This window comes from Euleptes europaea, chromosome 6 (genome assembly GCF_029931775.1).
Source record: "Euleptes europaea isolate rEulEur1 chromosome 6, rEulEur1.hap1, whole genome shotgun sequence".
Classification (NCBI taxonomy): domain Eukaryota; kingdom Metazoa; phylum Chordata; class Lepidosauria; order Squamata; family Sphaerodactylidae; genus Euleptes; species Euleptes europaea.
Genome location: NC_079317.1, coordinates 107003704 through 107030252, shown reverse-complemented (window position 1 = coordinate 107030252; position 26549 = coordinate 107003704). Strand labels below are relative to the sequence as shown.

The following is a 26549-nucleotide window of genomic DNA, read 5'->3' as shown; positions in this document are numbered from 1 at the left end:
GGGCATTTATGTTGGACTTTTGACTGCTGGCTTGCATGGAGAACATTAGGCACATGTGTGCCCACTTGTCAAAATAGAGGTGTCTCAGAGGCACAGATTATGTGGCCTACTTCACGACTCCAGCAGATCAGGATCTGCCACTTTCTAGAGGACAACACACACCTAGTTTTTTGTGTGAGGCCAGTTGGGGCATGAAGGCATGTCACATTACCCTCTTAATATCCCCTAGGCAAACCCAAACAGTGCAGGCACTAGAATGGCCTGACATTGTGGACTCACCCCCCAGAAAATCTTGTGGTCTTACATAATCTTCTAGCCAGAGGCATCTTCTCTTGTGATTGCCAAGCATAGGTTCCAAAAAATCTATGTAACTTGGCTCCTAGGATGTGTCCTGTGTGAACCCTGAAATTCTGTCTCTCCTCTTTGTTACAGGCCAGTGGGAGTCATCACATACTTATGGTAAGTCTCAGATTTGGCTAGGCTTGTCCAGGCCTTTCCCATACCCTCCAAATTACATGTTACAGGTCCCACAAAGAGCGAGGCCGCAGTCTTTTTGTTCCGCCCCTATGCACCTGCCACAGTGCTGTGCACAGAGCCTACCGCCACTGAGCCCATGGTGGAAACTGGGGTTTTGGGAAGCCTTGAAAGGCTGTCCTTCCAAAATTTCCACACCTGCACCCATGCATGCTGGGCACAGGATCTTCAGAGGATGTGCCCCCAGACTTACCTACTGGGTGTTCTGCTGAGAATTTTCTGACTGTTTCCCCCTTCCTAGCCTTACAGGAATCTCCCCATTTGTGGGTGAGAACGACAAGACCACACTCATGAACATCCGCAACTACAACGTAGCTTTTGAGGAGAGCATGTTCACAGGACTGACGCGAGAGGCAAAAGGCTTTGTTATCAAAGTGCTGGTTAATGATCACCTGTGAGTAACTGGGTTCTGTGAAGTTCCTCCTGGGGCGGGATGGGAGCCCTCCATCGGCTGTGACTCAAGGAAGATTCCCACCTGCCTCCTTCTCACCCTCCTGTGTAGAGCCAGGCAGAAAGCGGAACTCAGGCCTCTGGCGGGGAAGAAAGGGAAAGACGCCTCTCAGTGGGTCACAAGTAGAGGTCCGGTCCTCCGTCTCCTCAGATGGAAAGAGATTCGATTCCCCCAATTCCTTGCGGGCAATGCTCCCCCAGTCATCAAATACCCTCACCCTGACTTCTTTGCGTATGATAGCAAGTTCCTTGGAGATATAATCTTTTAGGAAATATATAACTCTTTAGGAAATAGGTCAGTAATACCACTCTGTCCAAACAGTGAGGCTATCATCCTAAAAAAAACACCAGAAAATTGCTCTTTGGGTCATATGATTAGACTCTGGAGAACAAGGTGTGTTGGGAAAAAAGCAGGAGTCAGGCCAAACAATTCTTCCTATAGAGGAGACGATTGAGAGAGTGGGAGCCGGAGGGGGAAGGTTTGCTGTTGAGGAACAATGGGAACCTCTAAACATATCTTTCTCTTAGACTAGTCTAGTGAATGCCACTTGCACACCCTGGTTTCTTCTTGTCTTTTTAAACAGGAGGCCCAATGCAGAGCAGACCCTAGAACATCCCTGGTTCAAGGTGAGTCCAGTGGGTGAGACTCACATTGGTTTGGAGAGGAGGAAGATGATTGTCTGGGCAGGAGAAAATTGGAGGAGTTGGGGGGTTGGGTTCCTTCCAGCTCAGCTTCCTGCCACATTTACTTAGAACAAAAGCTGCTGTTTCTGACTGTCTCTGCTTCCATTTTCCTTCCTTCCAGACACTGGCAAAGGGCAAGAGCATCAGCACGGATCATCTCAAGCTGTTCATATCCCGTAGGAGGTGGCAGGTAAAGTTGAAGCTGGAGATGGAAAATCCATTGGCTGGCAGCAGTGGAAGAGTTTAGATTCTATGGGTGGTGGTTCATAAAGAGAGTGATTATTTAGAAAGTTATAGGTTTTATAAGTATTGGTCGATGTTTGTTTGTTAAGAAGGTTGTTTTTTAATGTTGTATTACTGTACATTTTAATATATATATACACACACACGCACACACACACACACACTTCCTGCTTCCTCTGAGCTCTTTCTGAGCAGAAAAAGGGCTTTTTAAAACCGAGGCTTTGATTTCTTCCCCCTCCCCCACTTTTTTCAGATTGCTCCGTTTTTTGTTTTTTTGTTCTTAAAATGCTTTTTATGCGTGGGGTGGAATCTTCTCTCACAGTGAGCACTGCGAAGTAAGCCAATTACAAAGCAGCATTTAAAGGGGTGGGACTTGATTTGAGTTTGGAGACTGCTGGGGCAGAGATTCCCAAATGAAAAGTGTGGGTCTAGCCAGCAACGAACCTCAGGTAAAACTCCCATGCATAAATGATGAGAGACGTTTTGGCGGGGGGCCAATTTTGGCACAATAAGCATTTTGGAGGGCAAGCAGTAGCACATAGGAAGGGGGCCTAGATGGTGAGGAACTGGGAGCTGTAGCTATGTCTCAGTCTATGGTGGGATAAACTAGTAATGGAGCGGGGGGGGGGACAGCTGGGTGCTTGTAAAGGAAACCAAATCGTGGAAGGGAGCCTAATGAGGTTAGATGATGGGTAGTTTTAGAAAAGGTGAAGTACAAATAAAGTAAGTAAAATAAAATAGGTTTGTGTAATCAACCAGGGTGCTTGGTTTCAACACCTAGTCCTGATCCTGCTCACAAAGTCAGATCTTCCATATAACTCTTAGGATATTCTACACATTTTTTTTTAAGAATAAGTCATTCAATTTTACCTTTAAATACTCATATGCCAAACTTTTGATATACAAGAGGAGCCAATATTTCAATAATATTTCAAGTTCTTATTTATCGCACTACCACTCCTCCTCCTATGCATTATTCTTTTATGATTTTGTCCCAGTTTCCCATGGGTCCATGTGAAAGACCATAGTTTTCTCATTTTCTGCAAAAAAAAGAAGCAATGTTCCTTTATGGCTTTGAATGAAAGGATCCTTACCCTGTGGTTGAAACCCCCCCCCCCACACGCACATACATACATTCTCCTGAGCCTAGCACATCATACTGCCTGTGTGCTTCCTGGCCCCTACAACAAGGGATGGCAGTGTCCTTGGATATGTCAGCAGAAGCTGAGAGGTCAACGCCTTGTCATAAAAGGTGGGGACGTGATGGGGGCTTTCATCCCAGCCCGTTTCTCCCTCACCTCAAATATGCTTTCTCTCCCCAGCGCTCCCAGATTAGTTACAAGTGCAACATGGTGCCACGGCCTATCCCTGAGCTTCTGGAGGACACATCTAGCCACTTGTCCATTGCTGTGCCACGCCTTCTCAAGGAGACTTCAGTGCTGTCCTCATCTTCTGACTCTGATGACCCAGAAGAATTGCCCTATATCCCCATGCCCCATCAGCCTGAATTTTCTGGTTCTCGCATGTCTCTCACTGAGATCCCCACAGATGATGAGCCTCTGGGCCCAGATGGTGCTCCAGTGGATGAAGAAGGTACGTCCATGGAATGGCAGGATGAAGGACAGGGAGTTGCAGTGGACACCAAGAGAAAGGAAGAGGTGGAGTCTTCTGTCAGGAGGCAGAAGGGTATGTTGCCACGAAAGCGCTCCACAGAGGCTGAGGAGCTTGGCTGTTCTGACGAGGAGGCTCGTGACACCAGGAAGAGATCTGAATACCCCAGGAAGGCCCTGAAGAAAGGTTCTAGTCTGGATTCCCCAGAAGCATCAGACAAGACTTCACACAAGAGGGAGCTGCGTCGTGGCAGTTCTGCCGATAGCGCCCTATTGCTTAGCCTTCCCTCAGATGAAGCCGAGTATCAGTCTCATTCCCGTAAAAAACTGATCAAGGCAGCCTCCATGGAGTTGCCCCATCGGAGCCCCAGCCCTGGAACATTGTGCCACAGGAAGGGTGGTTTGCCTGAGGAAGAATACACTCAGCGTTTGGAGCTTATGCGCCAACGCTTGCTACGTGGCAGTCCTGTGGATGGCAAATTAAGTGGATTGCGTGGACCCCTGCTAGAGACACTTGGCCTTGAGAAGAAGGTGTCGAGGCCTCCCAGGCTGGAGAAACAGCTGTCCCCTGGACATAAGATGGTGCGTGCAGCGTCTAGCGAGGCAGCTCCTCAGCAACTGCCCCCTGAGGGGCGCCTCCTCCAAAAGAGCAGCTCCTTCAGCCAAGGTGATGGGGAGCCTGTTATCCTGCACCGCCGCTCAGGAGCACCACTAGAAATCCCCTTGGCACACACTGAGGCCCAGAGATTAAAAGAGACACCGTCACTCTCAGCTTTGAATGAGTCCAGACCACACACACCGCATGAGGTTCCCTCCAAGCCACCCACCCCTGAGATGGAAGAGTCAACAAAGCCTAGTACTAGGCCTGGTTTGAGGAGACCAACAACTAGGGGCTCTGAGGACAAGCCATTGGCCAGACTCACCAAACCTGATACCCCAACATCTGTAAAAGCCATAGTTCCCCGAAGGGAATCAATACCACTTGCACTAGTTTCACCCACTCCTTGCAGCTCAGCACCCAAACGTTCTGCCTATGCCGAGGTTATGCAGTCCATCATGCTTCCAGCTCACAAGGAGGCAACAGACACTTCTGTTGCTGCCCCAGAAAGTGTACCCCAAAGTTCCTCAGCGGCTATGCAATCCCACACTGCTGTCTATGCCAAGGTGGCAGCTCAGATGTCTGGCAAAGAGTCATCTGTCCCAGCTCACTCCTCTAGTACTGAAAACATCCTGGACATTGATTCTGAAGAGGTGTTTGAAGCCAAGTTCAAGAGAAGCCGGGAAGGCTCCTTCAGCAGGGGCCGTAAACTACTTTCCAGGTCAGAGGAGCGGCAGCTGGCTGGGCCCCTGGTGCGAGAAGAAGGCATCTATCGGCCCAGTCCAGTGGGTGCTCCACTCGAGCTGTCCAAGACTGTGGCCTCTCGGCGCCTGGGAGAGCGCTCTCGCTCGGTACAAGACCTGCATGAGGTGGAGAAAGAAACCGGTTTCATTCGCAGGATGTCAATGCGACTCCGACGCACGCCCCCCACTGAAAGAAGGAAGATCAAGGAGGAGGGAGGAGGAGGAGCCACAGTCCAGGGCCAGCGGCTTCCCAGGGGCCTGATGTCCAAGGACAAAAAGGACTCAGACAGCCCAGGGTCAGAACCAGGATCCAGTGAGTCACCCGTCATGGCTGTACGCAGGAAGATTGGCACCACCATGGGGCGTCTCTCCACACACCTACGCAGCCATTCGCAGCAGCATGCTGATGAAGACCATACAGCCGTGGCCGGTGACCATATCAGACAGCCTGAGAAGAGAATTCCTTTGCTCTCTCAGCTGCGTCGGGCAAATTCTGAAGGTGAAAATCTACGCCAGGTGGGCATCCCACAGAACCAGCTGGCAGCCCAATCTGCCACTGTCCCTTCCACAGAGTCCTTCCAGTCTGAATCATCCACAGGCAATGGTGAGCACTGGGGCAGGGGGCAAACTGAATATACGTAAAGAAGATGGTGCAGGGGATTCATCACCTCGGGCTTCTAGCTTTAAAACTAAAGCAAGTGGGAAGGAGCCCCATGTGATGCACCACATTGCTGGCCTCTGCCATTTTAGACTACAAATGGGATCAAATGTTTAAATCTTTCCTGACCTGAAATACTCTCAAAATACACTAATCAAATATGAAAGGGAAAAGGCTGACAGAGAACCTCCTTGGGGAGGGAAGGCGGCATGGTAGAGCCCAACCTTGCCAGATCTCAGAAGCTAAGCAGGGTCAGTACTTCAATGGGAGGCCACCGAGGAAGACTCTGCAGAGGAAGGCAATGGCAAACCACCTCTGCTTCTCACTTGCCTTGGGAGCTCTTTGCTGGGGTCTCCATAAGTCTGTTGCAACTTGACCGCACTTTACACACACACACACACACACACACACACACACACACACACACAGAGAGAGAGAGAGAGAGAGAGAGAGAGCCTCCTTGACATGCTAGTTTTGTATATACAGGAAGCATTCAAGCATTTGAACTCCCTGCTGTCTGAAATGGTATAGTCCAACAATAGGTACATTGCAAAATGTTTCTGCTCATTGACTTTACTGTTAGACCAATCCATCTATAAATTTGGGGCAGAAAGGGCCTGAGCATTTCTGCAAAATTACTGCCATGATCTACAGTGGGGGAAAAACTACTGTGTACTGCAAAGAAACTGTTCAGCACCCCTTTATGCCATTTCAGAGCAGACCCAATTAGGCAGGCAGGTTCATGGAGCACTGGTGGTCAAGTCTACCATTATGTGCTGAGGGTTGGAGCCCCCCCCCCCCACATCAAAGTTGAGAAGGGAGAAAAATATAATAAAAAAAACTGTATCACCTTCTTTACTTATTTTGGGTTTCTTAAAAACAAATCTTAATCTCAAATTCAAACCCACAGTCAGGTGTTTGGAAGGGAAGCTTGTATATGATGATTCAAGTAATATGATGATTCAAATTACCTCATCTGTCTGTGGAATGTAGACCAAGCTTTACTTGGTGGGAATCCGTGTCGCCTATTAGCTGCCCATTAGCACTCTGCATTTCTGCAAAGGCAAGGATGGCCAATACCCAGGTGAGGTCTGGAGATCTCCCAGAACTACAGCTGATCTCCAGATAGGGTTGCCAACCTCCAGGTACTAGCTGGAGATCTCCTGCTATTACAACTGATCTCCAGGCAATAGAGATGAGTTCACCTGGAGAAAATGGCTGCTTTGGCAATTGGACTCTGTGGCATTGAAGTCCCTCCCCTATCCAAACCCTACCCTCCTCAGGCTCTACCCCCAAAATCTCCAGGTATTGCCCAGTTTGGAGCTGGCAACCCTGTCTCCAGACTACAGCAATCAGTTCCCCCTGGGAAAATGGCTGCTTTGGAGAGTAGACTTTATGGAATTATACCCCATTGAGGTCCCTCCCCTCCTAGGATTGCCACCTCTGGGTACAGAAATACTTGTAGATTTGAGGTGGCACCTGAGAGAGTTGGGGTTTAGGGAAGGGATGGACCTTGGTAGGGTATAGTGCCATGCAGTCCACCTTACAAAGCAGCAGTTTTCTCCTGGAGAAGAGGAATAAATAAGTGATTTATGTAGTCTGGAAATCAGTTGTAATTCCAGGAGATCTCCAGCCCTCACCTGGAGGTGAGGCAACCCTATCCCCAGGGAAGGGGGGTGGTCACTTCCACGGCATTGAGGCAGGGAAACTGTGGGGAAAACTGCCATGTGGAAGCCCCATTGCTGCTGCACTTAATCTGCAACTACATCAGCAACAGGGAAACAACAAAATCCCATCCCTGTGTAGAAGACACCAGATTCTGCCCTCCATAGAAGTCATTCTCTCCAGGGAAACTGATCTCTGTAGTCTGGTAATCAGTGGTAATACCAGGAGATTTCCATGCCCCACCTGGAAGTTGGCAACTAGAGTTGCCAACTCGGGGTTGGGAAAAACCTGGAGATTTTGGGGGTGAAACCTGGGAAGGGCGGGGTTTGGGGAGGGGAGGTATCTCATCAGGATACAATGCCATAGAGTCCACCCTCCAAAGCAGCCATTTTCTCAAAGGGGATTGATCTTCATCATCTGGAGATTAATTGTAATAGTAGGAGATCTCCAGGTGCCACCTTGAGGTTGGCAATCCTATTGGCAACCCCACCCTAGCACCTCACTGAAGTTGAGTGTGAAAGCTGGTTTTGTTGCCAGGCTGCAACCCAAACAGAGAGGAGGCAACATGGGGCATCATTCAGACTGCCTTCCCTTTGCACCTGAGTTTGAACTCATTGGTTGAGACTGAGCCTTCCTTTCATCTCGGCTGTTTTTTGGACTTTTTCAATACATGCTGCTTCTGAGCTTTTCAGAAAGCGTGTGATTCTTTTGCCAGGCAAAAAGGGAGGTATTCCTTTTGGCTCTACTCCTGTAGCAGCCATTGTGGGTTTAGCTCCGCCTCTTTGGCAGCCATTTTGGGGTGGCAGTTACCACCTCCTCTAAAAAAATCCAAAGATGTTTGTAGGCTCAAAATGTTGGGGAATAAACTTGCCTCGCTTATTCCTAACTGCACATACACAGTCTGAAGCGGAGCAGCCATTTCTGACCACTTCAAAATTATACCTCATTCTGCTGCGTGTGCAAGATAGGCCTGAGTTTCACTTTTTTGTGAAGGGGGTAGTATTTTGCCACATTACTTAACATTTTTAGAAAAATGGCACACGTGTGAAGTAGGCAATGATGCGACCAAGCCCGTCCTCCATGGCAGACAATAAGCCTCATTGTGGCTTACTTTGCCAGGCCAGCCTTTTTATGGGTCTGTTCGAGGTAGGGTTGCCAGCTCTGGGATGGGAAATATCTGGATATTTTGGGAGTGGAGCCTGAGAAGGGTGGGGTTTGGGGAGGGGAGGGACTTCAGTGGGGCCTAATGCCATAGAGTCCAATTGCCAAAGCAGCCATTTTCTCCAGGTGAACCGATCTCTGTCATCTGGAGGTCAGTTGTAATAGCGGGAGATCTCCAGCCATCACCTGGAGGGTGGTAAACCTACTTTGAGGGGCTGTTTGTCAGTGAATTTCTAAAAGTAAAAACATGATTATTGAGCCTCTCTCGGTGTCACCCAGTTTTCTCTTCTGTCCTTCATCAAACCTGGGCAATGTTCCCAGACATTTGGAGGCTAGTTGAGATTACTGGCCTTAGTGAGGGGTAGTATTCTCTAAATGGTCAGAGGTTATTTAGCTTTTCATGACTGAGCTGTAGCACCAAAAGTAAATTATTCTAGTGCTAAATTCTGGTGAGGAGCCCCCTGCTCAAACGAAACAATTTATCTGTGTCCGCAAGGCTGAAATAAATGAATTTTCTAACTTTATGGAAACAAGTGGTTCCATTTTTAGGAGGCTGAATGGTTTTTAAAAAGGAAGAACTACATACAACTCAATTGATGAATTTTTTTCCTTGAGGTTTTGGTAGTGAGTTTCCCTTGAATGTCTATGAATTGAAACATTTATTCTATACGGTAAGGACATTTTATCTACACAAGAGGTGCTGGGGTTCAACTATCTTAGATTCTAATAAATCTAATCTAATACGCAAGAGAACAAGAGGGAAGAATGAACTGGGTACCTGGAATAGGCAAGAGGCCTTGGGAGATGGAGTTACAAGTGTCTGATCTTGCAAGGGAACAGATAGCAAGGGAAAGCCAGCATGGTGTCAAATGGATTTCATCCATTTCATAGACCAGTTTGGGTAGGGTGAGAATGATCCCTCCCTCACGTGTTTCTTCCTGCAGTTCCCAGTGATGGCCAGCGTCGTGGTTCTCGCTGGGAACGCTGGAACATGTCCCGAGCCAAAAAAGACAAAGTTGCATCACAGCCCAACATTCCTGCCAGCCTGCTGAGAGGAGATGGCGTGGTCATTGTGAGCCAACCCTACATGCTCAGCGAGTCAGGTAAGCCTCTTGGATGGGACTGTGAGAGAGTTTTGGCTCAGTGGGAGGACCTATCCAGCTTTTCTAGAGAGTTACAACTACTCAGGAAATTGGAGTGGGCCATTCTGGGGAAGCATTTGACGAGAGTGATGAAGGCTTGATCCAGCTCCCCAAAGAGCTTCAGGTGTCCTCTCCAACTTTTTTTCTCCAGGGCTACAGTATATCTGTAGCCTGCACCTGACCGTTCAAAGGATCATTCTCCCCTGAAGCTATGAAAAGATGCCTACCAAATCTTTAATTACCGTACCATCTTTGCGATATCTCACAGCTTCCTCCCATTTGTAACTTCTACCTTTACTTTCTTATCCAGACTTCCCTCCAGTTTTCCACATAAAATTGAAGGACCAGGTATTGCTGGAAGGAGAAGCAGTGCAACTCTGCTGCCTTCCTGCTGCCAGCCCTGCCCCCCGTATACTGTGGATGAAAGGTAGGCTGTGCATCATGAGGAGAATTCGGGCACTTTCACACATGCCAAATTATGCACTTTCAATCCACTTTCAATGCACTTTGAATCTGAGTTTTACTGTGTGAAGTGGCAGCATCCACTTGCAAATGATCGTTAAAGTACATTGTGAAAGTAGATTGAAAATGCATTATTTAGCATGTGTGAAAGCACCAAGAGTCTCATAATTCCTGGGGGTGAATTTTTGTCTACACCCACCTTTGTGGCCAAACAGGCATCCTGTCAAACAACCATACAGAAATATTGCTGAAGGTAGACCAACACAGAGCTAAGAATAAACTTAAGTGACACGCAGCCTAAAGCTCCTGGACTGAATTTAAAGATGTCATTTGAATAACAGGACCATGACAAAAAATAGGTGGAACCACTCTGTCCTTGAATCTCTATGGTGCAGGTCCTGTATGTTTGGGATTACCTGCCACCCAAATAGCTGCAAGTTTTTGGAATCCAGAAGTGCCAATTTAACTGCATTGGGGTGGGGACATTGTGGGTTTAACCAGCACAAAGATACTCCTGCTTCTTTTGAAGCTCACATGGTTGAGCAAAAACTACATAGAAAGGGAGTAGCAGAGTTCAGGATGGAACATTGTATAGTGGGCATTGTATGAATGATATTGGTGTGTCCCATATGGCTGTGTTTGCTGAATATTCCTCTGTCTCACACAGATAAGTGTGCCCTTGTGTCAGAGGGTGTTCTCAACATTGTGGCATGTAAAGACGGCCGCCAGCTGCTCACCATCTCTAAAGCCTCTAAGAAGGATGCAGGCCTGTATGAATGCCATGCTACAAATGCCCTGGGCACTGCCACCAGCTCCTGCACAATATCTGTTGCACGTAAGAGCACAAGGAGGGTGTCTTATGATACCCCCAGACATCTCTGGGTGTATCTTTCCCTATCTTGTGTGCTATCAATTACATCAATTACTTTGTCTTTTTTCATACCCACTCCAAACAGGGCTTCCTGGGAGACCAGGCACTCCAGAAATCCCCCAGAAGTACAGGAACACAGTTTTGGTTCTTTGGAGGCCAGCAGATAGCCAGGCACCCTGCACATATATGCTGGAACGCAAGATGGATGGTATGCATCAGCTAGATGTGGCAGTAATTTCCATTTTCTTTACAGAGACTAGTAGTTATGTAGCCTAGTCTGAGTTCCTGTCTCTTCTCTTTTGCTCCCTTTTGGGGCTTTACGAGACGTTGTGCCTAACACTGCTCCTTTGGAAGTTATTCCTTTCTCCTCCCATCAAGGTCTTGAGTGGTCATTGTACCCCACCCTGGGCAGATCTATGCATCTGCACATTTCTTCAGGGATTATATAGGATACCATAAGGCCCCTTGGCCTTATGTGCAGTATTCCTCTGATTAACCTACAGTACAGCCAATACATGTCACATGCTACCCTATTCACTGGATGGCTGACCACTCCAAAACAGCCCATGGTGCATCGAGACAGTAAAAGAAGGCCCTCTGCTCTCCCATCCCATCCCAGATTCCTTGTGTTCTACCCAAGTAATGTATGGAGTCAGCCCAGATCTGAGAACAGGAGCCAGCGGTCTTCATCTACCTAGACAGGTGGGAGTACTCAAGACTTGATCCACTCTACCCGAAAAGAGCAGTTTCTTACATGCCACGACCACTGAATCCCAAAGGCACATATCGAACACCAGGCCCCTCTCTCTGAGGAATGTACATCCCACTGATACCCTTCTGTTCCTTACCCAGGGGAGCATGAGTGGAAAATAGTCAGCTCAGGCATTGCTGACTGCTACTTCAATGTAACGGATCTTCCAGTTGGGAGCAACATCAAGTTCCGCGTTGCCTGTGCCAACAAGGCTGGACAAGGGCCCTATAGCAACCCCTCAGGGAAGGTGTTCATTGAGAGTGCAGGTGAGAATTTGGTCTTAATCCTGAACCCCCAGCTCAGTCTCAACATACCAGATGATCAGACTGTTATTTGCAGGAATGTGCTTGCCACGTAGTATAAAGCCCAGATTTTCTGCAGTCTGGATTGCTTCCACACTAGCCATTTTGTCTGGAATTGACATCATTTGTTCATGCAGCTATCTTGAAGAATCCAATTGATATCAAACCATAGCAGCCCACTGTTTTCCATGTTGTACTCCTATATTTTTCAAAACCGATTTGCAGTGATACTTTTTGTCTCAAACTTGTCCTTAGTGTTAACCTGTCCAGTGTAATCTGACAAAGTTCTATTGGTGCACCCATCAGGAAGAGTGGAGTAATACCTCTGACATTTCCTGGTTGCACTGCCACTTTTAAGGGACCTGCAGTGCAGTCCCTTGTCCGATTCTTTTTAAACAGCTCCAATTGCATAGAGATAATGAAATCAGGAAACGTTTAATTAAAATATCCATTACAGCAAGGAGGGATGGGGACATGAACACATTCTTTTTAAAGAATTGCTTGCTAGTGTAGACGTTTTTGAAACATGATTAAATTCCTCTGCAAAAGAGGAACATCGCCACTAAAAGATTGGTTAAAAATTAAAGAGCAAATTGTGGGATCTTTAAGAAGAAACAAGATGATAAGATTATGAATTAAAGAGCCGGGATGTGTGAGCTCCTATAGAATCTAAGATGTTGTATTTTGCTTATTAGTACCTGCTTGTAAATTTCACCTCTAATAATGAACAGCAATGAAAAACACTGCTAGTGTCACTTTAAAAAGGTAGGTGTTACCTAGTGCTACCGAAAATTGCCTCTAGACTCTAAGGCCATTTATGCTCAGTACTTTGCCTCATGATCCCCATGGCACTGCTTCGGGGCTTCCTTGGCATTATTCATGGTTTTTGCAACCTTCAGGAGTCACTTTGCAGCCACCTTGCTCTTTCCTCAGCATTTCAAGAACCTGTTTTAGCACGAATTTACAGTTAGTCCCAATCCCAAAACAAGGCTAATAGAGGCAACTTCTGTGACTAATTGTAGCTTCGGGTTTCTCTCTCCACACCCATGATTGCTTGTTCCTCCCTCGTCCATATTCTTGTCTCCCACTTGCCTTTCCCCTCTCTCCAACTCCTCCCCTCGACTGGCGTGAGTGTATGTGTGTGTGGGGGGGTGTCTGTCTATTCCTTTGTTCAGCTGGTATAGGGTGTAAGGCATCTAAAAGCACAATCTTTCTGTAAGCGTCTCTGTGTGTGTTTGTGTGTGTGTGTGTGTGTGTGTGTGTGTGTGTGTGTGTGAGAGAGAGAGAGAGAGAGAGAGAGAGAGAGAGAGAGAGAGAGAGAGAGAGAGAGAGAGAGAGAGAGAGAGAGAGAGAGAGAGAGAAGCTGCAAGGATGCTGGTTTCCAGCATAGGCATATGGGGTGAGAACGACATGGGGGGGGGGGGGGAGAGTGAGTCCTGAAACCAACAATGAGTATCAGCTTTTCTCTCTGCATTTGAAAGCAAACTAATCACACAGCAGTATTTGCGGGTGGGGGTGGGATAATGTGTATGCCCAGGCAAGTGCTTTTTTTAAACTAGCGATCTAGCCATCTATCGCTAGAGCCCGTGGGTGAACAAAAAAAGGGGGAGCCATTTAAAAACGGCTACATCAGTGACCCCTCCCCCATTAGTTCTGAAGAACTTGGGAATTTCTTCGGGGGGAACAGCCACCCATGCATAGGGCTTTTAAGACCCGGGGCAGAAAACTGTGCGTCTGCAGAGCAGCAAAGCATAAATGGCCTAAGAGAAGCTAGCAGTATGGCTAAAACTGACTGACGAGAAGGTTGCCTTTCACATCTGACAAGCTGTGGGGGGAGCAGGGGGCACAACAGGGAAGGGAGCAAGGCAAATCAGCAGGCTTCCTAAGCTGGCTTACTCAGTTGGTGTGCCAACCACTTTTGCCTTTGCACGTGGATGGAAGATGCAGGTTTCTAACAGAAATACAAATGCTAGGTAGAACCACACATAACTCTGCTTTCACCTGACAGTAGAAGAGCAATGCAACAGCAATGCTAGAAGACTGTAGAGTGGAAAGGAACCTGGTTGCAATCCCAGCCCATGGCATTGCTCCACAGCTTCCCTCAAGAGGGAAGATATTACTTGCTTCAGTTGGCTGTGTCAGAGTTTGAATTTCCACTCTTCTGTGGCTGAGAAGGGCCTGCCCCAGAATACATTGTGCATAAGGGTTCTGCTTGTTGTGGCTGTCCTATTCTCTTTTCTCACATGCAGAACTCAAGGCTGCCCACTCAGCTGTCACTGCCAAAAAGAGTATGACTGCCCAAGAGAAAGTGTCTTCCACCAGATCCACTCAGACCTCTGCTGACCAGCTTCCCCAGCCAACACTCAAAACCACAGAACCCCTGCCTTCCACTCCTCCAAGGAAGCAGAAGGGATCAGTGCCTAAACTAGGACAGGCTCAGGCCAAGGAGGAGAAGTCTCTGGCTGCAGAGAAAGAGAAGACCACAACCGTGCCACATCCCTCCAAAGATGCATCTTCTGAATGTCCAGCCATCACCGTGTCTTCTCCAGAGCCAGCACTGAAGCCTTCCAGGACTGCATTGTCTCTTAGCACCCGCAGTGGCTCCACGACCGCCAAGATTCCACCTGCCCCAGCAGCCACCCCTGGCTCTTCTCTCTCCAAATTCTCTCCTATCTCCCCTGCATTACCAAGCCCCATGGCACACTCACCTGTGACCATCTCCCCCAAAGCTCTTCCTTACGTGGCCACTTCTTTTGTCTCTAACCCACCAGCAGCACCCATGGAAGTGGCATCCAGTCCCCTGACAACCCCCACTACCGAGGATGTGCCTTCCCCTACACGTTGGGTGAGTCGGAACGCCACTCCTAGCAGGGACACTGGGAGTGGCGCCCATGGCTGGCTCACCTCATCTGCAAAGGATGACTCATCCTTACGCCAGGGGGTCCCTCAAAAACCCTACACCTTCCTGGATGAGAAAGCAAGGTAAGAAACATGTCAGCTCTGTGTGGGGATTTCTCAGCATTAGGAGCAGTGTTGCAAGGGATCATCTTGGACCCTAAATGCCACAGAGTGCCCATGTTGTTGTAGCAGCAGCATTCCCACCCCACCCCCCACCAGAGGTTTGGACCCCACTTCAGAGGTGAGCAGATTAGGTTACCTTGGGTAGCAAAGGAAGGGCTCACCCAAGGTCCCTTTGACTACTGGATTCCATGGACCTGCTGGCAAAGGGACTCTGAGAAGGCCCAGCAACGTACCTCAAGAACTTCTTGAGTGTTGCTTGCCTCTCTTCATTGCCTTGTCCACAGGGTGCACAATTCATGGGAATGGAAGGGGAGGGGAAGAAAACCTCCCTCTTTTTTATGCCCTACCTCTCCCTCAACAAACGACTTCCTTATGAATCCTCAAATGCAGGGCCGGATTTAGGTTTGATGAGGCCCTAAGCTATTGAAGGTAATGGGGCCCTTTATATGACCAGCTGTCCTTTGTCAACAACAAATTGTCGCTGTTTTTTGTGTTGAATATATGCTATATGGTAATTTATGGACCTAATAGGTATCTAAAGTCATTTGCACATAACAAAATATGTATTTTATCAAAGTAATTGTTGAACTGAAATACAATTAAGAAGAAGTATATTAATAGTGAAATAATTATTAAGCTCTAACTTAAAATGATTTTTTATTCATAACAAACTTAATAATGCAAACACATTGGCATTTGGTAAAAACAAAAGTTTCTTTAAAAACACAATTTACAAAGACTCATAATCTAGTCTCTAGAAACTTGCTATAACATGAAATAATAATAGGTGTAAATATATGATGCAAACTACTAATAATTATAAATAGCTTTATTAATAGGAAATTAAGTTGTCTACACTGTTCATTGGGACAGCAGACCTTTGTACCCTGTTACATTTAGTGAGTGTAAAAGACGGTATTGATGATATAAATTACAATACTTTCCTTCTTGCCTTTGCCAAAGCAAAGTCACTGATGATATCATCAAATGATAAACTGCATAGCTTGTCTCTTTCTATGCACATGAGGCTGAGGTTACATAATTTATCTTGAGACGTTGTTCTAAATTCATTTTTTATTCTCTTCAGCTGAGAAAAGGATCTTTCTCCATGGCAATTTGCAATCATCATACAAAGGAACATTCTCAGAATTGCTTCTACATTAGGGAATGCTGATTGGACATGGTCATTAAATATTACTTGGTACAGATCCTGATGTGTCAGATTATCATGTTCATGGCTTTGACTATATCTAGCATATTGATGAAAATGCTTGAGTTCTCCAACAAGGTTCATGTCCACATCTTCAGGATATGTTTGGCTTAAAGCATTAACGTCTTCCCGAATCTCTTCTTCTGTAGCATCTAATTTTGTTAAGAATGAAAAGATTTTTGCAGCATCATTGTATACTGATGCCCTTTGTGCCAGATTTGATTCTAATGCATGCATCACAGGTATAAATGCTTTGATTCTGAACTTGTCTCTTGGCTCAAGGTTCTCTAAAGCTTCATCTTCATCTTCACCTATATGCCTCCTTCTGGATCTTCTTCTGGTTTTCTTGTAATCAACATCAGGCAATTTGCCCTTTGCCTGTTCTTCAAAATGAACAAAAAGACCTCTGGAACCTTTAACAAAATCAGAAAGTGAAGCATACTGTTTACTACATACATATAGGCTAATTTTGAGGTCTTGCAGTGATTGACTAGCCTTGTGAAATTTATCCAGCAAATAACTCCACAAATATAACATTACCATAAATTCAAGTTCCTCAAAATGTTTCTGGCTTGATTTCTTGTTTCACCCTTCTCTCTGGTATCAATATGCAACTGATGCAATGCAGAAATTATTTCATCATAACTGTCAAGTATTGCACTTGTGGCCCTTGAATGAGCTTCCCATCTAGTCTTTGACAAAGACTTTGGAACTTTTGAATCATCTTTGAAGAATGACAACAGAACTGCCCATCTATGTGTAGATGATGAAAAGAAATCATCTATTTCTTGAACAATTCCAAAAAAGTTTACTGCATCTAAGCAACAGTTAACTGCTGCTCTACCAACAAGATTCAAGGAATGACCTGCACATGGAATATACATAGCATACTTATTAATCTTCAATATTATTTCTTGCATACCCTTGTATTTGCCAGACATATTGGCAGCATTATCATATGACCCTTGACCCTTACTAAAATCTATTTTGCATTCATTTGTAAGGTAGTCATGCACCAACTTAGCCATACTTTCCCCTGTGTGGCGACCCATCTCTAGAAAGGTTAGAAAACGTTCAATAGGGAGCCCATCATCTGGTGAGACATACCTTACAATAACAGTGAACTGATCAACATGGGACAGGTCTGGAGTGGAAACTACAGATAAACTGAAGTACCCTGCAGTTTTTAAATCATCCAAAATTGATTCTCTTACTTTAAATGCCATCATTTGGATAAATTCATCAGTCACATATTTTTTTTAGAAAACAAGGATGTGACACCTGATCCTCTATTTCCAAATTCTTTTATATGGTTTGCTAGAAAAGGATCAAGTTTTGCAATAAGTTCAAGTAATCCAAGGTAATTGCCATTGTGGGGAGAACCAAATATTTCCTCATCTCCTCTGAAAGGTAAATCACACTCTGCCAGAGTTATTATGACTGCCACAACTCGTTCAAGAACATGTTTCCAGTATTGCCGTTCGTTATGTATCTGTTCTGCTAGTTGTCAGTCAATTGTTGAGCCACGTTTTCTTCTTGTAAGATATGCTACCGAAGCTGTTCTATGGTCTTCAGAGTTTCCATGACTTTGAACTAAATAGGTGTTGCACCAATCAGAAAATCCATCTGATGATAATGGTGTGGAAGAATCTGAAAAGAGTTTGCACACAAAACAGTATACACGACCAGTTTCTGGTGAATATACTAACCATTCTCTGCAGTATTTTTCACCATTAGCCCATTTGGGATAGAACAAGCTCTTTGAACAATATCTGTCTTGGTATGCAAAAGACCTCTTTGACTTTTCAAATGAACCATCTGAGTGCTGACACTCTGACGGACCTTTTTCTACTCAGTATACAATGTCATCTTTGCTTAAATCACCCCATAGCACAACATCATTCTGTTTGTATTTTGATGTTGAATCTTCTGTGCTTGTACTACTCTCTGGTTGGTCAATCTGAATATTTCTTGCTTCAGTCATTGAAGCAGATTCTATAGAACTAGATGTACCAGGTTCTGTATCAGGAATGGGACAAATATCACATGACTGACTCGCTGTGGTATAGGCTTTGGGTTCATCAGGCCCCTTATCTGTCTTTGTAAAGAAGCTACCTAATTTTGGCAATTTGCTAAGCTCTTCTTCAGCTTTCTGCTTCTCCTTCCTCTTTTGAGCTCCACTTTTGTAACTTCTGGTTGACATTTTAGAAACTGTAAGAAAAATATTTAATATAATTATAATATTTATATACAGTAATACTAGCAAGTGGGGGTAATAGGGAACTGTACTAGTAAATAATAATATAGGCCTACTACTACATAATAAAGATGAATATTTTTCTAAAGTAATTTTATAATGGGATCAAAATAATGTATTACATGAAATCAATCAGTAGGCATAAGACTCATAGCCTTAGTCTATGCTGCCTGATCATCAGTCTACAAGCACTCTTTAATATTAGATAACAGGTACAACAGCTTGACCTACATTCAACTGTGCTGCACTGCAGTCTGCAGCTGCATGCTACATGTTGCCATGCAAGCAGTCCATGCAGAATGTAGGCACCCTATATATAGAAATGAGCAAACCAGTGATATTTTAGAAAGCAGGCTAGCAGGCGGGGTCCATTACTTACATCATAGGAGCCTACACAACACAAAACACTGTTGCTATATGTAGGTTTTATTTTATTTGTTTTTTATCTTATATTTTGGAAATGTACATCCAGGTTTTTTTCCTTTAATTTTTTTGGGGGGGCCCAAGAGAGTGGGGCCCTAAGCTATAGCTTGTTTAGCTTATACGTAAATCCAGCACTGCTCACATGTATACTGAAGATGGGATTTGAAGGTAAAGGTCCCCTGTGCAAGCACCAAGTCATTCCTAACCCATGGGGTGACATCACATCCCGACGTTTACTAGGCAGACTTTGTTTGCCAGGTGGTTTGCCAGTGCCTTCCCCAGTCATCTTCCCTTTACCCCCAGCAAGCTGGGTACTCATTTTACCGACCTTGGAAGGATAGAAGGGTGACTCAACCTTGAGCCGGCTACCTGAAACCAAGTTCTGTTGGGATTGAACTCAGGTCATGAGCAGAACTTGGACTGCAGTACTGCAGCTTACCACTCTGCGCCATGGGGCTCTTGGGATTTGAAGAGGGCTATATAATTTATGTGGTTAAGTACATTGCATCAGTAGCTCTGGACCTCACTTAGTCCTGGAGGAGTTTCACCAACCTCAAACTCCCTACTCACTTTTAGAGTGTCAGCTGTTCTCAAGATCCATTGGATGTTGCAGCATAGGGCAGGAATCGAGGAGCATGTATTAGCACTTTCTGTTCTCTGGGCCTCTTTGTAATGTTCCAAGCAGAACTAGTACATTTCCCTTCCATGGAGAGAGAAGTCTTCATGAGGGGAGGCGTACATATTCTGCTTTGGTTGCCACAAAAAAGTATGGTGGAGAGGAAGTGTGTGTGGCTTCACGTTTTCCCCATAAGTTGTTACCATGGTGCTGGAGAAAGACGCCAGTCACACACCAGTTGGAACTTCGAGGCTACAGGCTAACCAGTTTGGATGGTGACCAGAGCACTTGACCAACAGACCCAGGTAATGAGAAGCCAAGCTGCTTGGGAAGTAGGGAAGCCATCAGCTCTGCATTGAAAATAGTATCCCGCCTCTCTCCTTTACTTGTGCTTTGTCAGGGGATTGTGGCTTAGCCTTAGTTGGACAAGCTAAGCAAGCATCCAAGATATGCACTGAACATGTTCCTTATGTATGTTCAGGGGTCGGTTTGGAGTGATCCGAGAATGCAAAGAGAATGCCACAGGCAAACGCTTTATGGCCAAGATTGTGCCCTATGAGGCGGAGGATAAACAAAGGGTTCTGCAGGAATATGACCTTCTTAAGGGCCTGCACCACGAGCGCATCATGGCATTGCACGAGGCCTACATCACACCCCGCTATCTGGTGCTCATAACCGAACACTGCACAGGGAAGGAGATCCTCTACCACTTTGTTGACAGGTGTGTTGGGGGCTCACGGCATGAGAGACAAAGCTGTGTTTGGGTCAGCATGGGACAACAGAGGAGTTGGGGAGGTAAAGTCACATACAATTACAGACCAGGACAAAAGAGCTTTTACAGAATCTCTCCAGCATCACTTTGGTCACACACCTTGGGATCTCTGTATATCCAAATCATAGAATCATAAAGTTGTAAGGGACCCCCAGGGTCATCTAGTTCAACCACCTGCACAATGCAGGAAATTAACAACTACCTCCCCTCCACATCCCCAGTGACCCCAACTCTCGCCCCTCCATGCAGGATCCCACAATCAAAGCACTCCTGACAGATGGCCATCCAGCCTCTGCTTAAAGACCTCCAAAGGCGGGGACTCCACCACCCTCCGAGGCAGCACATTCCACCATCGAACAGCCCTCACCGTCAGAAAGTTCTTCCTAATGTTTAGGTGGAATCGCTTTTCTCTTAGTTTAAATCCATTACTCCGTGTCCTAGTCTCTGGAGCAACAGAGAACAAGCTAGTTCCCTCATCAACATGACATCCCTTCAAATATTTAAACATGGCTATCATGTCTCCCCTCAACCTTCTCTTCTCCAAACTAAACAAACCCAACTCCCGAAATCTCTTTTAGTTGAGCTAGAAATCTGTGATGGGAGTTGATAATTTGGGTTGCTTGGGGCAATCAAAGAGGATGAGTCACAGAAGAGCAGAGCGGAAGTGAAATGAAGGCCAGCCAGTCCAGTCATCTCCCTGTTGCCCAGATATTTAATAATATTAACGGAGACAATCCAGACTATAATATGACACAAAATGAAGGCAGCAACATTAAGTTGTCCTCTAGAGACCTTGTAGGGACACATTTAGCATAGCTCCAGCAAGGAAGCCATGCCACATGCTGTAAGGGCTCAGGAAGACAGAAGAGCAGCTGTGGAAGGAGGACCATTTTTCACATTATGATTCCCACTCACAGGGATCTATCAAGTCCCTTGGGAAAGATAAGCATGTGCGAGTCATTCCTACACTGTGACCTTCATCATGGGAAGTTCATGAATGGGTTCCTGTGAATGTGTTGCTGGATGTACTCATGTTCATCCCATGTTTCCCCACCACTCTTTCTTCTGTCTGTGGGATAGTGGTTAGAAAGCTGGACTAGGATCTGGGAAACTCAGGCTGAAGTACCCCCTCCCTTAGCCATCAAGCTTCCTGTGTGGCCACCAGTAACTTCCTTTAAAGCCTAACCTGCCTGACAGTATTGTTGTGTGGATAAAATGGGGGTGGGGAGAACCATTATGCTGTTCTGTACTCCTTAGAAGAATAGCTGGATAAAAAATGGTTTCCCATCTCCTTCCCATCATATGTTTTAAGCTCCTTGAGGCAGAAACCTGCCTCTATGTTATTCTTGTGTTGTTTAAGCATCACAGACATTATTTATGGTGCTGCATAAATAAATCATATGAAATCATCATGGAAATTTGTCCTGAGTGCTACCAAGTGTCAGGAGACCCCAGGAGCTCTCTGCCAATGCTTCTAACACTTATTTTACAACAGAGGCTCTTATTTCAAAGTATTCTCTATGAACTAAGAGCTTTCCAAAGCCCCTCATTTTTATTTTGTTTTATGCTGGCAGGCAAATGCTTTGTTTCTCTGGCCTGGATCTAGCACTATTCAATATTAGGATTAACGACTTCAAAAGAATGTTACATTTTTGCTGATGTTACAGAACTAGAGTAGGCAGGGGAATTGCAAAATCTTTAGGCTGTGATTCAAATTAGAACGATCTCCATGAGATGGAACACTGGGCAGGCTGGGGGCAAAGCAATAAAATCCAATAAAGGGAGTGGATAAAGAATAAGGCACAAAAAAAGACCTCCCCACCCCCTGTGGATAGATAACAGAAAATAGATAGCTGAACGTTCATAGAGGCCTGTTTTTCAGATTACATACGGTTATCCTCAGGAGAATCTAATGATTAGGAGAGACAAAAAAAGTAACCATTACAAATGCACAACTTTTTTTTTTTTTTTTTTTTGCAATCTACCACCAATATCACATACATATAAAATGGGGCCAGACCAGCCATGGTTGCTAACACATACCAAAATACCAGGAATGTCTTCCTCAGGTATGTCAGTATCATGTCAGATACTGCACTTTTGTATTTATCCCCCTTCTCTGCACATGTTTATAGATGATTTGAATCTATATAGTGGTGGTGCCCGGAAAGCTGTATTTGACCCAAGTTGATTAACGTAGACCACAACAGTGTGATAAATTACTAAAATTACAGAGGAAAATCGCCAAGTAGTGTCCTGGTCAGACTTTGATTGTTTAGTGTTATGTTATCATGCTGCTCAGCTGGGTGTGGGGGATGGGGAGATGCCTAAATTTTAATTCACGAAGGGCAGCAAAAAGCATTGAGCCAGCCCTGAATGGGGTTGAATATACAAAAGAGCTTTAAGAAAATATTATCTCCACACATTTACATAATACAACTGTTACAGAACATACAAAAGAGCGTAAACGAGCCATCAGAGGTCTTTACCATCTACCTCAAGCTCACTAGTGGTCTTGTTTGGGGCTAATGGCAAGTCGTTGAGGCTACTGGTACAAGTGTGGGGACAGGAGGGTGGACTCATGGGGTCTCTTCATCCTCTGATTTGTCTGTTGACGCCTACAGGTTCCGTTACTCTGAGGATGATGTGGTGGGCTATGTCACACAGATCTTCCAGGGGTTGGAGTATCTGCATGGACGGCGCATCATCCACCTTGATCTCAAGCCTGATAACATTATTGTCTCCTCCTTAAACACAGTAAAAATAATAGACTTTGGCTGTGCCCAAAATTACAATCCCCTGGTACTGCGCCAGCTAGGGCACCATGTTGGCACAATAGAATACATGGGTAAGTATATTTAAGTGGTTGGCATATCATAGGATTGATCAGGAGGATTCCCAAAGGAGTGCATGAAAGGCAAGTTGAAGTAGATATGCCATGGTACATGATCTCTAGTGAAAGGGAATTACATGCCAGTGAGTTGGTGGGAGAACTGAAAAGCCTGATTGTGGAGGTAGCAAGTGAGAATCCCTCCCCCAGTCATGTCAAATGCTTGGCTTCTGTCACAACTCATCTTTTCTGCAGGGTTAACATTGGGGAAAGGAGGAGGGATCTGTCTTAGAATCTTTACAAACATGCTTCTAGTGGATTTTTCAAGTTACTGCCTGGGATTAGAATCCACAACACTGAGCAAGGCTCACAGGCTCTTTTGAATATCTCTCAAATGTTGCATCCTCGTGGTGAATGTTCCCTGGAAGGAATGATAAGAGAATGACTGGGCAGCATTACCATCTAGAGTTTACTCCCATATTGCTATTTATGTGGTTGTGCAATCAACCTTTCCCTCTGTTTCTCACTAGCCCCAACCAAGTATCCTTCCCTTGATTCTTTTGCTACTCCCTCTCCCTGTGGTCTGAGCATTCTTTGTCCATATGAGATACACCACATCTTTCTTAATGAACCCAATTTGATTTATCATAGTACTGCAACCAGGGGGTCCTTTGCTGCCAAATGCCTGTACTCTTGGTACACTCTGTGTTTAAGGAAGAGAGAGCCAGTGTGGTATAGTGATTAAGAGCGGTGGACTCTAATTGGGTGAACCGGGTTGGTTTCCCCACTACTATACATGAAGCCAGCTGGGTGACCTTGGGTTAGTTACAGTTCTCTCCGAACTCTCTCAGCCCCATCTACCTCACAAGGTGTCTGTTGTGGGGAGAGGAAGGAGATTGTAAGCTGGTTTGATTCTCCTTAAAAGGTAGAGAAAGTCAGCATATAAAAACCAATTCTTCTTCTTCTTCCCCCCATAGCTCTGCTTTGCTCTCAAGGAGCTCACCTCACCTCTTCGGCTAGGCCGCTGGAGATTAACAAGCACCTTTCCCTTGTAGCTGAAGGGCCCCAGTCAGGTTCAGAAACAAGAGTCTCTGTAGCACAATTAGCAGAAACCTCTCTTTGTACCACCCACAGTAATTTTGTGAGGGTTCTTTTCTTCCTTTACAGCTCCAGAAGTGGTAAAAGGCGATCCAGTTGGTTCAGCAGCTGATGTCTGGGGTGTGGGAGTCCTCACATACATCATGTACGTAACTGGCTGTGGAGGCTAGAGAGTGTGTGTGCAAGAATCATACCTGCAGGAGAGCACAGATGGGAATTAGAAGTGTATATTAGGCAGAAAGCATTAATCTCAGATCTTTTTCTGCCTCGTCTGGCCATATCCACTAAAGGGACAGGGGCAGGCCATCCTCCTGCAATTTCTTGGATATTCTCCCATCAGCTGATACACCTTAGCTCTGATAAATAACTGTGCAAAATAGCACTTCCTATAGAGGTGCACTTTTTCATCTGTAGTTTGCAGAGCTGGCTGGATAGATGAGCAATATCATAGCCTTCCTGGGGATGACTTTCTACCCATCTGCTCTCTCATCTTACTATCAGGCTGAGTGGTCGGTCACCATTCCTTGAAGCGGATCCCTTGGAGACAGAGAGCAAGATTCTGGCAGGGCGCTACGATGCCTTCAAGCTGTACTCCAATGTCTCCCAGAGTGCTGCACTCTTCATTCGCAAGGTCCTCTCTGCCTATCCATGGTGAGTGGTAGAAAAATAAGGGGAACAATTCTAGGGGCGGCATCGCTACAGGTGTAGCAGGGCAGAGTTGCCATATGCAGACAATTTCAGACCAGCCTGATCCAAGATTTAGGAGAACTTCAAGCCAGATCTCAGGTACTAGAAGGGAGTCTCTCTTCATGAATGATTTTGTGCAATAGAGTTCTGCAGCAATCATAGGGCTGGCTCCAACCAGCTTTTCCACTGGCGAGAAAAGAATGAGAGGGTTCAATCTGGCCACCAGGAAGGCTATGCTGGGCATCTTGGGACCTGCATGAGTGAAAGGCTTGTGAGACAGAAACTGGTATAAGGAGGAGAATTCTGTGAGACTGAGTGAAAAAGCTGGCTGGATCCATCCCACAGTTCCTGTGATAAAAAGCATGGCACTGCCTGGCAATAGGGCTGCTTAGTTCAAACACTAGGGAAGGAAACCCTACAATCCTAGGATCCCCAACAATCCTATCTTAGGATAAAATCCTGCGAGCTGCTATGGTCAAGATGGCTCTCAGTCAAATCAACAGTAACACAGCGCAGTCTGAAGCCAGTCCTGATCCAGCATCTCTGCAATCATCCTCACTTGATTCTTAAAGTGTCAAAAGATGATGACAAGTATCCTACCACGTCAATGAGAAAAGTTTAAAACTTTCCTCCAACGTAAGGGCCTCTTCCTCCCACAGAAGAGCCACTTAAGTTGGAGGACAGCTTCGCGTACATGCCTCAGGCACTGTAGAACAAGAATCATTAATCACAGGGCCCCCACTGCAGAGCCAGGTGAGCCTGTGGGCACTGTGGGCACTAAAGCAGGCTGAACATCAGAATTCCTCGCAAGAGGGAACGGGGAGGTCCTGGAAGACAAGAGGGCCGAGTTCTGACCACAGTCCTGCTACACTCCAGTCATTTGACACTTTTTATGGAATCAGTTTCCCAGTCTCCCTGTCGTTTGCTCCTTCGGAGGGTGGAAAGGAAAAGGGAAGGAAACAGAAAAGAACTGTCTCTGACTGGCATCTCTTATCCTTGCAGGAGCCGCCCAACTATCAAGGATTGCTTTGCCAACCCCTGGCTCCAAGATGCTTACCTGATGAAGCTGCGGCGCCAGACCCTCACTTTCACCACTAGTCGCCTGAAAGAGTTCTTGGTGGAGCACCAGCGTCGGCGCAATGAGGTGGCCACCAAGCACAAGGTCTTACTGCGCTCCTACCATGGCGCCAGCAGCCACATGCCCTAGCCGTCTGCCCTGCCGGAGGAGCCACAGAACATTCCAGCAGGGGGCGTGGTGGGCCAAGCACCCGTCCACCCAGCCAGGGTGGGACTGGTCGATATACCTCATGGATCAGGAAGAGTCGTCAGCACTGGCCGCTGTTCTTCACTCCACCCACCAGACTTGGCAGTAAGCTGCCTTAGAAGGAGTGAATCAGTGCCTGATGACAGAAAACGGCAGATTGACTAAATTTCCCACGGTGGGGATGGGGTCAGGGAGGGGTGACTTACTCTGGGAAGCGTGAGGGGCTTTGGAGCAAGGACATTACTAGGCCAAGGCAAGAAAGCCACCTCATCAAAATAGCACCTCTCTTGGACCTCAGACGTTCCCTTGCGTGTTATGCCTAAAGTGCTGCATCTACACCCAGTGTAAATCAGGTACCTGGAAGCAACCAGTCCTTTTTGTTAACAGCAGACACAAAATATGCCATCTGCAGCCCTAAGAAGTGGGTCATCATTAACTGAGCTGGGAAAAGGAAAAGAGGGATCAACCTTGGAGCCTGCAATGAAGGCTTAGCACTG

General features: G+C 46.0%; 1 protein-coding gene across 1 annotated transcript in view; it reads left to right on the top strand.

Annotated features, from left to right (window-relative positions):
• The window catches only part of SPEG (striated muscle enriched protein kinase), a 144146-nt gene extending 117931 nt beyond the window's left edge, over window positions 1-26215 (top strand). Inside the window, exons 26-41 of the mRNA XM_056852175.1 lie at window positions 433-459; window positions 776-928; window positions 1569-1611; window positions 1790-1858; window positions 3234-5466; window positions 9291-9449; window positions 9799-9915; window positions 10618-10785; window positions 10907-11029; window positions 11674-11838; window positions 14124-14856; window positions 19883-20122; window positions 22798-23021; window positions 24171-24246; window positions 24603-24752; window positions 25791-26215. Of these exons, the coding sequence (XP_056708153.1) occupies window positions 433-459; window positions 776-928; window positions 1569-1611; window positions 1790-1858; window positions 3234-5466; window positions 9291-9449; window positions 9799-9915; window positions 10618-10785; window positions 10907-11029; window positions 11674-11838; window positions 14124-14856; window positions 19883-20122; window positions 22798-23021; window positions 24171-24246; window positions 24603-24752; window positions 25791-25995 (4885 nt within the window). The 3' untranslated portion in view covers window positions 25996-26215. The remainder of the gene's footprint in view (window positions 1-432; window positions 460-775; window positions 929-1568; window positions 1612-1789; window positions 1859-3233; window positions 5467-9290; window positions 9450-9798; window positions 9916-10617; window positions 10786-10906; window positions 11030-11673; window positions 11839-14123; window positions 14857-19882; window positions 20123-22797; window positions 23022-24170; window positions 24247-24602; window positions 24753-25790) is intronic.
• Window positions 26216-26549: the final 334 nt, after the last annotated feature.